Source organism: Nyctereutes procyonoides, unplaced genomic scaffold (assembly GCF_905146905.1).
Source record: "Nyctereutes procyonoides isolate TBG_1078 unplaced genomic scaffold, NYPRO_anot_genome, whole genome shotgun sequence".
In the NCBI taxonomy this organism is placed as follows: Eukaryota; Metazoa; Chordata; class Mammalia; order Carnivora; family Canidae; genus Nyctereutes; species Nyctereutes procyonoides.
The window spans coordinates 8,147,084-8,162,736 of record NW_026575120.1 but is presented as its reverse complement, the minus strand read 5'-3'; the positions used below and the strand labels follow the sequence as shown (position 1 = coordinate 8,162,736).

At 38.6% G+C, this 15,653-nt stretch overlaps 1 protein-coding gene across 2 annotated transcripts in view; it reads left to right on the top strand.

Annotated features, from left to right (window-relative positions):
* Positions 1-3,444, top strand: part of PURG (purine rich element binding protein G) — a 37,455-nt gene extending 34,011 nt beyond the window's left edge. For both annotated transcript variants that reach the window (XM_055335263.1, XM_055335262.1), the window contains exon 3: positions 2,523-3,444. In XM_055335263.1, the coding sequence (XP_055191238.1) occupies positions 2,523-2,537 (15 nt within the window). In that variant the 3' untranslated portion in view covers positions 2,538-3,444. The remainder of the gene's footprint in view (positions 1-2,522) is intronic.
* The last annotated feature ends 12,209 nt before the right edge of the window (positions 3,445-15,653 follow it).

Below are 15,653 nucleotides of genomic sequence, written 5' to 3'. Positions count from 1 at the left end.
TAACCAGTTTAATAAGTTGATGTCCATATAGTCATAATTTGTCTTAAAATCTGGGACTGCCAACATAACTACACAGCATTACTTAAAATACCCTCATATATTCCAAAGAGAAATGACAAGAAGAAATAAAATTCTGTATGATTATGGCTATTGTATACACTTCTGGTAGGTTTCCAGTATTTTACTGGGATACACCCATGGGTGGTAGAAGCAAACTGAAAACAAATATAAATGCTTTAACATTGGATGTTGGCATCAGTACAGATTATGCATAAGCTATTGCAATAAAAAAATACTCATTGTGCCTGTATTTGAAGAATTTATCTTAGATTTTCTCTGGCCTTTTTCACTTAAGGCTGTACAATCATTTAAACATAGAGACAACAGAATATATGAATGAATGAATGAATGAAATGATGGCCCTGTTTGCCATGAAATAATATTCTGTTGAATTTTTTGAGAGGCATTGGCTGTTGTATATTATGACATAAACTAGATTGTTCACAAGCTGCATGTGAGTCTTATGTACAAATCACAGCATTAGGAAATTATACATCTTTCTTTTTCCTCATAAATTGAATTCAGAATTTACAATTCAAATTTATAATTTTAAGCTGCTGATTATTCCAAGTACCTAATGTGGATTAAAAGATTAAATGAAACAAGACCTATGAAAGATGCTAATTAATAGCATAACCCTATATACTATCACACTTCTGATAATGTTAAGTTTCTTATAAAGCCTTAAAATATTTTAGTGAAAAATTAATTACCTAGAAATGAAGGCACTTTATTACCTTGAACTAGCTATTTGTCTGTATAGAATTTGTCTAAAATCCCATAAAATATTCTTTATCCTTTTATAAATTTATCCTATTTATGTGTTTTTCTAAAGCTTCTTATAATATAATAGAATAAGTCAAACTATTTTAACTTAATAGAAAATTGTGTTACATGATAGAACCAATGAACAATTCAGAAATAAAACTCTAGAGTAACAAAAGTGTGTGTTAAAACAGCAAAACCATTAGTCTAAGTTAGTCTATAATTATTTGAGGTTAAAGTGTAAAATTTGAAGACTTTTTCATTGAACAATTTTTAGACAGCCTTTATTTTTTAAATCTTATTTTTAATTGGTACTACCTTGTGTTGAAATGTTGTTCAAATACAAGGGCCATCGAAAGTGTTAGGCCAGCCTGTCATAACTTAGTTTTCTTTAGTTGAGTCTTTTTTACCGTAACTCTAAAACATTAAGAAGTCAGTTTTGTTTCTTCTATGTTCAAGTCAGCCCGGCCTGGTAAATTATCAAATTTAAATCAGTAATGTGGATGTGCTGCTGTGTATAGCTGTGCCCTCTTCAGAAAATCAATAGTTGATTTATACAAGAGATTTGATTCAGAAAAAAAGGCATAGGATAATTTTTTTTCAAAAGTTAAATTTTTTCTGAAGTTCAACATTACATCTTTCTGACATTTATAAAACATAAACTAACTTTTATCCAAGAATATTTTTTAACAGAAGAATATTTCACAGCAAACAAACTTTGTTTTCTTTTTTATTTGGGGGCAGTTCACTTAAGAAGAAAATATTGGTCTATAATTTCACTAATCTTTAATTCTTTCTCTGTGGTGGCCATTTTTCTATCACTAGTTTTAAATGTTTTACTAAATGTAAGTGCTGCTTCATAGACGCAGTTAACATTACATAGTACCGACAAGAGTCAAGTTTATTAGCAGTTTACTCTTATCAACGAGAAACTAAAAAAAAATTCCATGTCAGTTCTTTGGTTTGTATCTTGCTATCTTTTTTAAATAAGATATATTAACCCAAAGGTGTGTTAATGTCATGGCATGAACAATCTTAAATGTAGATCTATTGAGTATTTTGTGATGCTAAGTAACAGACTTTTCTCAAATCTCTGTGATGCTAAATATTTTCCTTAGGAGGTTTTGTTTAATGTTAGATTGTTGTTCTGAAAGATGTTGGTCCTAGTGGGATTTTTTTTAAAACTGGGAAAACAAATAAGCGCATGTATTACAAGTATAGAAATGGTGAATTGTAAACTTACCGTATAATAATGATTCTATTTTCAAAAATGTTTTGCTGTTAAATATATACAACATAAAATTGCTGCCATACTGTAATTGAGTACTTTTTCTTAAATGACCCTGTTATCACTATTCCAGAATTAGAAGTTGGGCAGATACATGATTGATTCATGTGTCTGCATAGATGCTTCAAGGTATATTCTTCTCTTGGTGAGTAAAAATATATTTTCCTTGGCATCAATGCATTGAGATCTGAATATACCTGTATCTATCCATTCTTATTGCACATTTCTTATACAGTATCTTCTAACATGCCAAAATTGGTCTACACACAACTTAAAATTGAGGGTTTGTTACATGCTTTCTAACAGAAAGGTTTTCAATGATATTCATTATGGGTTTGTACTGTGAAAATAGTGAAACTCCCTTTAAAATTGCATATATGCTAAATTTAAATTAATATTTTTTCTTTAGCTCAAATTGCCCTAAATCCAGAGAGACTATCAACCCTTTTCACTGTTGTCAAATCCAGCATAAGGAACAGCCCTAGGACACTCCAAACACAGTTGAGGAATAAGGAATAAGTCTCTTATGTTACACTTCAGAATAAAGCCATTGTGTGAAAGAAATGAACCGAAGTTCATCGTGAATGCAAGGCTTCTGTACTTGACATTCCTCCACCGAAGGGAAGACAAGTGTCAACAGCATTGGCATCATTTTCAAACTGATCTTAAGTGGAGTATGTTCCACCACACTGGAGTACTTCTTGACTCTTACCGGGTTTGGGGTTTTGTTTTTGTTTTTTTTTGTTTTTTTTATTTTGTTTTGTTTTAATTTGCATCAAGCCTTTGCGTTTTCAAAAAACCATTTGTCAGCACTGAGGTAGAGAGACATAGATTTGAAAATACTTTCTTAAGAGATCATGTAACTATATAACTCAATTTAAAAAGAGGAGGAGGGATAGTTTCAACCCACTGCCTCTCACAAGAAACATGTTTTTAAATCTGTAACTGTTTTAGTGTTAACAGGGTACAAAGTGTTTTTTTGTCCTGTATTGTACTAAAGGTTCTCATTGATTGGTGATTGTATTGTACTGTATGAAAACAAATCATTAATTGCCTTGTATTGTTTATAATAGGCCATACCACGTACTACTTCAGTTTTTATGTTCCAAGTTTTCCAGTGATGCATGTTAACAGTTAGGTCCGAAAATTCTGTGGTGCTAATTATTCCATATCCAATGGTGCTTTTGTGGATGCTAACTGCACACATGCTGAACAAAGCTTGAAGTTTCAAACTTTTCCTCCCTTCCTCTGTTTATATAAAGTAAAATGAAATAACTTGAATTTGTCTCAAAGTATCACTGACAATCTAATAAACTGGTTTATATGTGTGATTAATTTGGATTCTTAATTATTTTTCAGAAAGCAGATTAGCTCTACTGGGCCCTCTTATCAAACAAAAGTTGATTTTTACCATGTGTTTATTTTGTTATTTCATTGGTGCCCCCAAATTTGTGGTATCTTTGGGAATTTAAATCCATTTGGCCTAGCTTCTATAATCAAGTTTATGTTGAATCTACAAAAACTGGCTAGACCTACCAGACAGGGAAATGAGCATGTTGAGAAAACCAAACATGTGCCATTACAGTGCCTTTGTCTATTTCAGTATTTTATTAATAACATTTTATTATCTACTTGAACCATGAGATGACATTTGCATGGAAACAAGTATGCCTTCAGAACCTTTGTTACTTGTTCAGATGACATTAAAAACACCATTCCTATATGCTGATGTTTAAAGTCAAAGTTCCCACTTCACCTGTATGAAAACATGGACAAAAAATAAAATTGGAACTTTCCAGGACAAACTGATACCATACACCAGAAAGATATACTAGATAAATCATGCATGGTCTTATTGAATTTTTAATTTTAACATTCACCGTAAGATTTACAGCATTAGGACAAGTGAAGCTGCTATCCTCGTGAGGGCAGAGGTCTCTTTGTCCCAAGCTAAAGTCAATATTAAGGCAGTGTGCAAATTTGCATTCTGATCTTGGTATTTTGCCTAACCCATGGTAACCTTAAATTTAAAAAGAAAAGATCAAAATAAATCTATTAAAGTAACAATCACTGATCTCCAAAAGAAGATGAGCAAACCTGTCCATCTAATCTAATGGGCCCAGTGACTGAAATGACATTCCCATGTTGCTGTGGTTATTTATTTTATAAAAAGCGTAGGTGCAGTAACTTTGCCTCAAATGGTTATTGAATCATGTCTAACTTCTAATATTAGAAAATAAAGTTTACAGAAGAGAGCCAATATGACTGGGCTCGCATCTCCGTGACTATCTTGAACAAATGCATATATTGTACTACGATCACGACTCTTCAGCGCCATAAGAGTGATGTCTCCTGTAGGTTGTGGTGGGGTTCGGAAGGCCGTTACAGCATGGCCTGGGGTGGAAATTATGGGGAATTAATGAAATGTGTACTAAATATTTCGGCGGAGTATCTTATGCTATAAGAAGAGATGGGCAGGAATCAGGTGATATTTGAAGTCGTTTGGGTGGGTGGGGTGTGGTCTGGGGGGTGTGGTGAGGGGTAGGATGCGACGCAGCATATTAGTCCCCCCATATTGGGTTGCTGGGGGATCAAGGGGTAGGGAATTTGTTATTTTGTTTGGAAGTTGGGGTGTTATCCTTGGTGGTTTTTGTTGGTTGGCGTGGGGAGGGGGTCTTCGGTTTTATTGTTTGAAGGTGGGTTTGAGTATGGTTTTTTGGGCAGTTGGGGCCCACGATGGCAAGTATGAAATAACCGCCTACTGATCATGTCACCCCACTGGGGTGGGTGGTGGGGGGATAATGTTGGGGGGAGGGAAATAAGTTTTTTGGCTGGATAGATATTTTTACGGGTCGGCTGTGAGGGCGAGGGTGGTTTGGTGGGGTTTTTTTTCAGGGGGAATGACCGGTTATGTGGTTGTGTTGGTGGTGGCAGGTGGTTTCGTTGGGGGGCGGACTGGGGTGGGGTCTTCTGTTGGGGCGAGACAGCGGGAGGGTGGTGGTCGGGTTGCGGGGGTTTAGGCGTAGGCTGATTTGGTGGGGAGGGAGGGGTAGGGGATGCATGGAGGTGGGGGGGTTTAGGGCGGGGGGCGGGGAAGTTTTGTATCTGACTTGGCAAGGGTTGTGCGGCGATTTTTAGTGAGGGTTGGTGTTCAGATAGGGCTTTGTTAGATGAATGTGAGTCGACTCATAGGAGGTGTGTATGTGGGGGGACGGGGTGTTTGTTTTGGGAATGGGTCAGGTTAACTTGAAGTTTAGGGTGGCTGCGATGGGTTTTAGTTGGGGGACGATGGAACATTGTTTGGTAGGGTGTGGGGGTTTTGGGACATTGTTGTTGTTAAGGGAACATGGTGAGGTTTTTTTTCTTTTTTTTTTGCCTTGAGTTGTTAAGCGTGGCTGAGGATGTAGGGGCGGAGGATGGCTGGGGGGGCGGGTTTACGGGGGAGAGTGGGGGCAGAAGGTGTGTAGGGGGGTTGTCGTTGGCATGGGGGGAGGGTCGGGTGATCTTTATCCTTGAGGAGCAGTGAAAATGACTCGGAAAAGTACTAAAAAATAAGGAATACCGGGTTGACTGGGTCTGTTAGGCTCAGTGGTCACACCTCCCACTTCTACCCCCGTGGACTACCCGTCGAGAGTCCACATATCGCCTTGGGCGTTGGGTCGTGATCTGGGGCTCCTGGGATCAAGACCCACCTCGGGCTACCTGGAGGGAGCCTGCTTCTCCCTCTGCCTATGTCTCTCCCTCTCTCTATGTCTCTCATGAATAAATAAATAAAGTCTTTTTTTAAAAAAGTAAGTAATAAAATTCGTGAAAAAACATGAGTGGTATATCGTTTACAAAACTGAATAAACCATATAATGTGTTGAGCACAGCATTATATATATTGTCCCAAATTCTTCTCCTATTCTGCAAGTGGTAGCTAAAGCTTACACTTTCCATAGAGCGTAATGTTTGCCATCACAAAAGACTTAACAAAAAGCTAGCTGATGAAAATAAAAAAGGATCCTGGATGAGGATTGGCCCTCAGTTTGGGGTATGTAGAAATGCAGTTTTGTTAGTTCATGGTGAGTAAACTCGCAAAAGATTCCTTTTAAACAAGGTCATAAAAAAAACACCTTCATGATCAGATCCCCGGTAAAGAAAATTAATTTACAACAAAAAATAAAGTGTTATTCCCACTGAACAGGACTGAAAGGAAACTGCAAAAGAAGTAGACTTCAAATTTTGCTTCATGTAACTTTAAATTATTTAATGATAAACATGTATTCTATCATTTTAAAAAATGATTTTTTTAGAAGGAAATAGATACTAAATAAATTAGAATATGTACATCAACTGGTTGCATATTCTCTTTCTGGTAGGAAAGCCTCTTTATAAAATCTAATTAATGTCAGGACATTGCTTGACAAGTATAAAATCAGGTAAAAGGAAATGAGTCATGTTAATGAACAGCATCACGTTAGGATGGGCTCCATAAAGAAATAGAATTGCATTAGCTCATCAGAGTAGTCATCTCAAGATAGAGATGGAGATCATGAACACATCCTTATGTTTTATATTTTTTTATTCCATCTGTCAGTGTGATAATGTTATTGCTTATCAATATAATTAAACCACATATTATATTCATATCACTTTAAGCTCCCTAATGATATAATATCATATTATAATTATCATTCATCATTAAGCATTATCATCACTTATATATTATGTAGTCATGTATCATATCATTATTACTAATGCCATCATCATTATTAATAATAATTAGCCATACTTAGGCATTATTCATTCACTATCATATCGTTCATCATTAACAAAAGTTTCATATACAACAGATACTTCTCAGGTTGTGACTCTTCTTCATAGAGATTTGGGGAACATCCCAGCTCAGCAGTAGCAACTAATGAAGGATCAAAACCCTCTTCCTTGCCCTCATAGCAGAACATGTCAATAGATCATGGCATTCTTTCCAATGGACCTGATACAGCTCTAGAATCTTTTTCAACTCAGCACTCCCAGCAGCCACTACCAGTTAACTAGACTTAGCACACAAGGTTGGCATATATGCCATCTTGCCTTAAATTTCTCAGGAACATATAAAGGCCATCTGTATAAGCTCGGTCCTCCAAGACGCAAATGCCAAGATGGGATTGGATGTAATAATGGAGTTATTAGAGGAAATGCCACTGAGGGAAATTGGAGAAGGAGCTGATGGAGGAGCCATTACATGGTGATGCAGGTCTATACCTTATGAAGGAGAAGAAAGAAGAAACCAGGGAAGAAGGGAGAAAGGAAGTTACTTCTTAGATTCATCACAGTTCTAAGAAAGTTCCAGCCAAACATTGGGCAGTCCTTGAGCCAAAGTGACCCTTCGCAGGAGGCCAGCATCTTATAGGTACTATCTGCTTACTATCTCTGCCACGCTCCACCATCGGCTAGGAACAGCCAAGGCAAAGCACAAGCCCAGTGCAAACACAGTGATGGATTGCAGAGCATAGCAGCTGATCTGTGCCATTTACACTCCCTGAAGTAGGAAATCTGAGAGCTGCATCTACAGGGCCACCACAGGTTTCTGTCTGCGTGGCACAGATCTACTTGTCCCCCTAAGCTAGAAGAGCACCCTCTCCATGGTCCTCACAGGCCTTAGTCTGAAGGGAAAAACTCAGAAAAGAGAAGTTAAGGAGTAAAACATGGCCCCTGATGCTGCCTTGGATCTCAGGGTCACAACTGGAACTTCTCTTCTTCCTCCTCCACCATCCATTCTAAATTACCCCTCACCTTGGCACGACTCAGGGGCTTGCCTGGTGGTACAACTCAAACCTTCATTCCCAAGGGATCTGACCTCTTCATAATTATACTCTTCTCGGACTGTGGTTGCCGCCCAGGTCCAATAGCAGTTACAATGGGACAAAGAAGTACCAGGACACACATTCCCTCTTCTCTGCCTCCATTGTTTAAAGCAGCACTATCTCCTCCTAATGGTCAGGGTTAATTACCCCCTGCTCAATTGGTGACTCCTCTCCTAACCTGCTGATTCCTAGGCATAAAGAGTGCCCGGTGTTCTGGCAGCAGCTGTAACTTATAAGTTCAATGGATACTGGCCATGTCCTTTGCCAAGAATAGGCTCCATTTGAGGCCTAGAACCTCCAAGCTACAAAGTCCAGAGCTTTGGGGCCAGGAAGCACAAACCCCCAGTGGGTCATTAGTAGTAATAATCAGTGAAGCCACATCTGCTTCCATACCCTTGATTCCCAAATTTATGTATTCTTCCTACTGAGTGCACAGCACTATATAGAGAGGTTCCTGGTGTAATGAATATACTGTGTCTTGAAGGAAGTCATCCCATGCTTTCAGAATACTGTCTCACATTGGCCCTTCTGCTGTGCCTTTACACAGCTGCATTCCTCAAAGCTGACTTCCTCTGGGTGGTGTGATAGTCACAGTCATATCATACCCTACTCCTTCCACCTCCTTCACTGGGAAGTGAATCCCCTGGTTGGATGCCTCTGTCTCTGCTACCATGGCTACTCTGTCAACTGTGCTAGTTCTAAGGTGGCTAGTGGCAATCTGACCCGTGTCAGTTGGCCAAATCATTTTGTCTACTTGGTTGTTCAGGGCTTCTTCCATGGTGGATGCCTTCTGGTGGACATTAACATGTAAAATGCCTCTATCTCAGACTTTTGGGTTCTGGTTCTCCAGTTCTTTTCCTTTCAGGTCCCTAACTAGAGAGCCAGGCCAATGACCACTGTCTAGGAACTGTAAATATTTTCACCTTAGGCCATACAGTGTTGATGATAAAGTGCACTGTTTGCAGCTCTGCCCCTTAGAAAGATTTTCCTTCTTCAGTGTCTTTCAAGGCCACTCCACACATTTTCAGCTTGTACCCACATACCTAGCCACTTCATCCATAGACCAAGCTCAGACTTTTTCTTCCTCCTTCAGCTGGCTTTATGAGAATCCCCATATGAGCATAGATGTGAGATGGGAGAGGAATGCTGGTGCATCTGTTGAGGATGCTAAGGATAAGGACCCTTGGGCTGCCTGTTCATAAGATAGTCGTGATCTCTGGTCCTACCTGGGATTGATCTTGCATATATCATTTCCATCTCTTGGTGAACTAGCCTTGGGCCCATCCAACTTCATGACTTGGAGAGTTCAACGGAACCTAAATAATGATGGGCAGTTCCATACCCATGGTCCACAACCATCATCACCACCAATGCCCTAGCCCTTCAATATCTGTTTCTCAAAAAGTTTCAAATTTCCTGCCACTTGGCTTAGTCTTATTCCAGAATTGTAGGTGCCTGCACTGGGGTTTGCCAAAAGCTCTGTCTTTTCCCATTGCATCCTTCTCAATACTGAGACTTCCAAAGCTGTAGGGTCTTCCCAATTGTATGAACCAAGCAGCAGGGATGCTGTACCTGCTTCAGAGCATTTCCTACTTTGAGCCCTACCCAAAGCTGTTAATTTTCTAAGTCACCCAGTATATGGGCCAAAGCAATAATCTTATCTGTGAAATATGTTGTCTCCCAAGCCCAAAAAAACTAACCAAGGTGCTGAGCTTCTCTAGTATAGGGATGAAAGATACACCCATATGTCTCTTACTTTGAAAAAGATATCCTGGCATGCTCCTGACCTTTGGACCTAAAAACTTCACCAAAGTGGCAGGACCCTGAATAGTCGCAGAGTACCTAATGGAGTTCCCACTTTCCTCACCCTCCTTTATTCCTTCCACTGATCATGAGGACCAATGAGCAATGTGGCTTGCACTGCAGCCTGGGCCTGTTGCAGAATCCTCTCCTACTGAGAACAACTCAGAAATTTCCACTTCACTGAATGTTATTGCTTTTTCCAGACTTCTAAGAACTATCTTAGCAGTGAGTTTGGCCCTTCCCTGAGGTTCTTGCCAAGATGTAAAATCTTAGATCCTGAGAAAGTTAAATTCCAAGCCCCTATCATGCACTCTCAAGATAGAGTCCAAAGTTTATGCCTCTGGCTCCTGCCAGTAAGTGCTAGAGAATTCTGACAGCTTTTCCGGGATACAGTCTGCTTTCTTTTTCATCATTCCTCACATGTCTCCAACCAGGCAATGCTGGGACTTATCTTTAGTTATCAGATAGGGAGGAAGAGAAGGCAGCTGTGGAGGGGATTCAGTGTTTCTTGTGAGGGAGAGATCTCTGTAGCATCTTCCAGGGTGGCAGGAGTGCTGGCTCCTACCAGGGAAGGATGGGACACTGTGGAGAAAATTTACTCCAGAAGCATCCATCTACATGTCATTATCCCATCTTTCATGGTCCCAGAGTCCCCCAGCCAACACCTTGACCTTGGTATAAGAGGTCTATCTTGACTGAACATTCAAACATCTGGAAACCTCTGCAATTTTCAGTCTATCCAACTGTGTCTGTCTCCCACACTATAAGAGGTAATGGCCTCTTTGTAAGCTACCAAAGAGACCCTCTGGCTCTCACACTTAGCCATTAACTGCTTATTAATGGCTGTGAGCCTTTCATTATCCTCCTGCTGGCATCAATACAATTTAGCAGTAATCAGCCAACTCTGCTGTCTTTGAGGACATTGTTCTTACCATAGCTTTAAAATGCCTGAATCATCACATCTGCAACATCATTCTCCCCTTGGCTAGGATATTTCCTGAGGACACAATCAATGAAATTAGCATTTGAGTCACCACTTGATCCTAGGGACTGTCCTTGCCCCATCTACCAATCAGGTTAACATTCTCTTTGCCCACTGGGTGATTAGTGGGTTGGCCCCAAATTGCAATCTTTTCTTGGATCATTCTTGGGACTAATTATATCAGTCTAGGTCATCTGAAAAACAGAAGCTAAGACAAATTTAGATACATTTAAGAAATTTATTGGGGCAAATGCTGGTGAGGGAAAATTAGGAGCTGGAGGAAGCTAGGAGATCCATCAGACCAATGCTGATCCCACCCCTGTGCAGGAGAAAAGGAAGGTCTCAGACTGCAGCACTGCTCTGAGAAAGTTTTGGCAAGGCCAACAGGAGTCCTCAAGCTAAAGGTATCCTTCTGAGGAGTCCTGGTCTTTGAAAAATGGACCTGCCTTTATAACTCTGCCATGAGCAGTCACTGGGAACAGTTCAGGGAAATGGGGCCTTAGCGTGGACACAGTGACAAAAGTCAGAGCACACCAGCTGACGCCTTCGATTAATTATCTTCCCTGTGGTAGAAGATCTGGGAGGCATGTTCTCATGGCTGCCATACCATGCCATCACATAGAGGCATTTGTGATCACAAAAAGCCCATCTCAGCCATTGTTGAAATGCTGATACTAATTTGGCTCAGTGTGAGAGAGGGATTTTGATCCTTATACTGAAAATTATGGAAGAAAGATTACTATAACTGGAGTCTGAACTCACAACGAGTAATAAACTTAAAAGTAATATTAAAATACTAATGAAAAAAAAATAAAATACTAATGAATACTCTTTTTTATTTTATTTTTTTTTAATTTTTATTTATTTATGATAGTCACAGAGAGAGAGAGAGAGAGGCAGAGACATAGGCAGAGGGAGAAGCAGGCTCCATGCACCAGGAGCCCGATGTGGGATTCGATCCTGGGTCTCCAGGATCGCGCCCTGGGCCAAAGGCAGGCGCCAAACCGCTGTGCCACCCAGGGATCCCTCTTTTTTATTTTTTAAAGACTTTATTTATTTGAGAGAGAGAGAGAGGCAGGAAGAGCACAAGTGGGGGGAGAAGAAGAGGGAGAGGGACAAGCAGACTCCACGCTGAGCCCAGAGCCCCACGAACAGCTTAATCCCATGCCCCTGAGATCATGACCTGAGCCAAAATCAAGAGTCAGACACAACTGAGCCACACAGTCACCCCAATATTACTGAATACTCTCAAGTTCAACAAATTCATACTCAAAAAAACTACATTGTTTTAAAAATATTTCAACATACAAATATATATATATTTATACACATATTTTTTTTAAAGATTTTATTTATTTATTCATGAGAGATAGAGAGAGGCAGAGACACAGGCAGAGGGAGAAGCAGGCTCCATGCAGGGAGCCCGACGTGGGACTCGATCCTGGGTCTCCAGGATCACGCCCTGGGCTGAAGGCGGCGCTAAACCGCTGAGCCACCCGGGCTGCCCTATACACATATTTTGAAAGAAAAATCTTTCAATATAGCAAACCTAAATTTATACAAAAGTAAATAATACAGTGATTTTTGTGGAACAAAGGATTATCTTTACAAGATTTCCTATATGATATATTTATGAGCAAACTGCTAGCATATTTCTTTAATCATTTAAAAGTATTTGATTTCACTCAATCACAATCATATATATATATAAAGTAATTTCTAAGGATTGATTTATTTGAGAGTACGAGTAAGTGGGGGAGGGGCAGAGGGAGAGAATCTTGGAGCAGATTCCCCACTGAGAGGAGCTTCAACGGGGGCTTAATCTCATAATTCATGAGATCATGACCTGAACAGAAAGCAAGAATCAGATGTTTTAGCTTACTGAGCCACCCAAGCACCCCATTATGTAATTTTTAATCAAATAGTACTTAAATGTATTACTTAGAAAGTAAATGTCCTCCATAATCTCACTCCACAGAGATAGCTATTAACAGTTCAGTGAGTAGTCTTCCAAATTTATTTATTTATATGCATACATTAAAATATGTGTATAATGCTTTAAACAAAAATGGTATTTTATTATACTCAATTTCACTCAATATCCAATATGTTTTTTAACATTTAATCTTCTACTTCTTTTTTTTTTTTTAAGATTTTATTTGAGAGCGAGGTGAGAGACCACAAGGAATTGGGTGAGGTAGAGGGAGAGGTCGAAGCAGGGAGCCCCACGTGGGGCTCCATCCCAGGACCCTGGGAACATGACCTGAGCTGAAAGCAGACATTTAATCGACTGAGCCACCCAGGTGCCCCCATTTTATGTATATCTTAACAAGTAAAGTTACTTGGCCAAAAGAGATATTTGTTTTAATTCTTTTATTGAGGCATAAATGGCATGCAATACACTGTACTCATTTCAAATATACAACCTGATAAGTTCTGATTATGTATACAACCATGAAACCTTCATTACAATCAAAATAACAAACATAATCACCCGCAAAGTTTCCTTCCCTCTCTCCCACCCATCCTCACCTTAACCCCTATCCCCAGGCAAACACTGGCCTACTTTCCATCAGCATAGGTAAGTTTGCATTTTCTACAATTTTATATAATCAAGTCATACATTATATACTCCTTTTTGTCTGGCTTCTTTTACTCAGCATAATTAATTTTTTTAAGTAATTCAAATGGTGTGAATCAATAGTTAATTCCCTTTTATTGCTAAATAACATTCCATTGTATGGATATATTTTTAAATTTATTAATCTCCTGATGGACATTTGAGTTGTTTCCAGCATCTGGCTATTAAAGCTGCTATAAAAAGCTGTGTTCAGGGCAGCCCCAGTGGTGCAGCAGTTTAGCACCGCCTGCAGCCCAGGGTGTGATCCTGGAGACCCTGGATCAAGTCCCACATCGGGCTCTCTGCATGGAGCCTGCTTCTCTCTCTGCTTCTCTCTCTCTCTCTCTCTCTCTCTTTCTCTGTGTCTCTATGAATAAATAAATAAATAAATCTTTATTAAAAAAATAAAATAATAAAATAAAAAGCTGTGTTCAGGTATTGTTACATACATTTGCTTTCATTTCTCTTTAGCACTGGAATGAAATGACTAGATCATGGTGAGTATATTTTTAACTTTTTAAGAAACTGCCAAACTATTCTTCACACTGCTTGTTCCATTTTACATGCCTCCACATCCTTGTCAATCCTTGATGTGGTCAGTTTTCCCAATTTTTGCCATTTGAATAAGTAACTAAGGGTAATTCATGTGGTTTTAATTTGCATTCCCTGATGCCTAGTGATGTTGTGTATCTTTTATATGCTTATTTACCATCTATATCTTTTCTTTGGTGAAGTTGCAAATCTTTGCCTGTTTTTAATTTATCAATTTTTGTATTGCCTTGTTTGAATTTTAAGAATTCTTCATATTAAGTCCTTTATCAGCTATATGACTTGCAAACATTTTCTCCCATTCTGTAGCTCATCTTTTCATTCTCTTAGCAGTTTCTTTCAAAGAACAGAAGCTTTTAATTTTGATAAATTTCAAAGTATCAGTTTTTTTCTTCTAAATTGTGCTTTTGGTATCATTTCAAAGAACTCTATGCCTAACTCAAGGTCACAAAGATTTTCTTCAATGTTTTCTTTCTTAAATTGTATAATTTTATGTATCATATTTAGGTCTGTGACCCATTTTGAGTCCATTTTTTACAAGCTATAAGATATGGATCTAATTTCATTGTTACAATAGAATATTCAGTTGTTCTATCACCATTTTTTGCTAAGACTATTCTTTTCCACTGATTTACCCTCACATATTTGTTGAAAAATCAGTGGTCTACTTACATGTGGGTCTATTTCTGAACTGTGTTCTCTTCCATTGTTACATGTGTCTATCTTTATGCCAATATCACACTATCTTGATTAATAAGTCTTAAAATCAGAAAGTGTTAGTTTCTCAACTTTCAAATTCTTTATAAAGTAATTTTGGCTATTCCTGTTTCTCTGCATTTCCAGATGAATTTGAGAATCAGATTCTCACTTTCTGCAATAAAGCCTACTGGGATTCTGATGGGATTACATTCAATCAATATACCAGTTTGGGGAGAAATGACATTTTAACAATATTGAGTCTTCCAACCATTTACTAAATTCTTCACTAATATCTCTCATGAATTGTACAAGTCTCACACACCTTTTTTCAAATTTATTAAGTATTTCATAATGTTTATATTATAAATCACGTTATCTTTGTAATTTAAGTTTCTTATTGTTCATCCCTAATCTATAAAAATATAATTGGTATTAGTATTTTTATATACAATTGACTTTTTAATTTTATATCATGCTAGCATGTATATCTATATATGCATATGTATTATTAGGCTACATATACTTAATAGCAGGATACCCTACTTTGATTCCTTGGTTTGCGGGATAAAATTTATTAAAAGAGTACCTGGGTGGCTCAGTGGGTTGGGCATCTGACTCTTAATCTTGGCTCAGGTCTTAATTTCAGTGTTGTGGCTTTGAGTCCTGTTGGGCTCCACACTGGGCATGGAGCTTACTTAAAAAAAAATTATTGGGCAGCCAGTGTGGCTCAGCGGTTTAGCACCGCCTTCAGCCCAGGGCCTGATCCTGGGGACCCGGGATTGAGTCCCTCGTCAGGCTCCCTGTGTGGAGCCTGCTTCTCCCTCTGCCTATGTCTCTGCCTCTCTCTCATGAATAAATAAATAAAATCTTAAAAAAAAAAAGAGAGAGCCAGAATGTCTCTTGAAAAAAAAAAAAGTTATTAAAATGGGAAAAGGCAAATGAAGTCTCTGAAACTAACCCCCCCCCCAAGTAACAATAGTAAATCAAAAATAATATCCTACTTCAAGGAGAAATGGCAGAAATTAATTCTACCCTTAA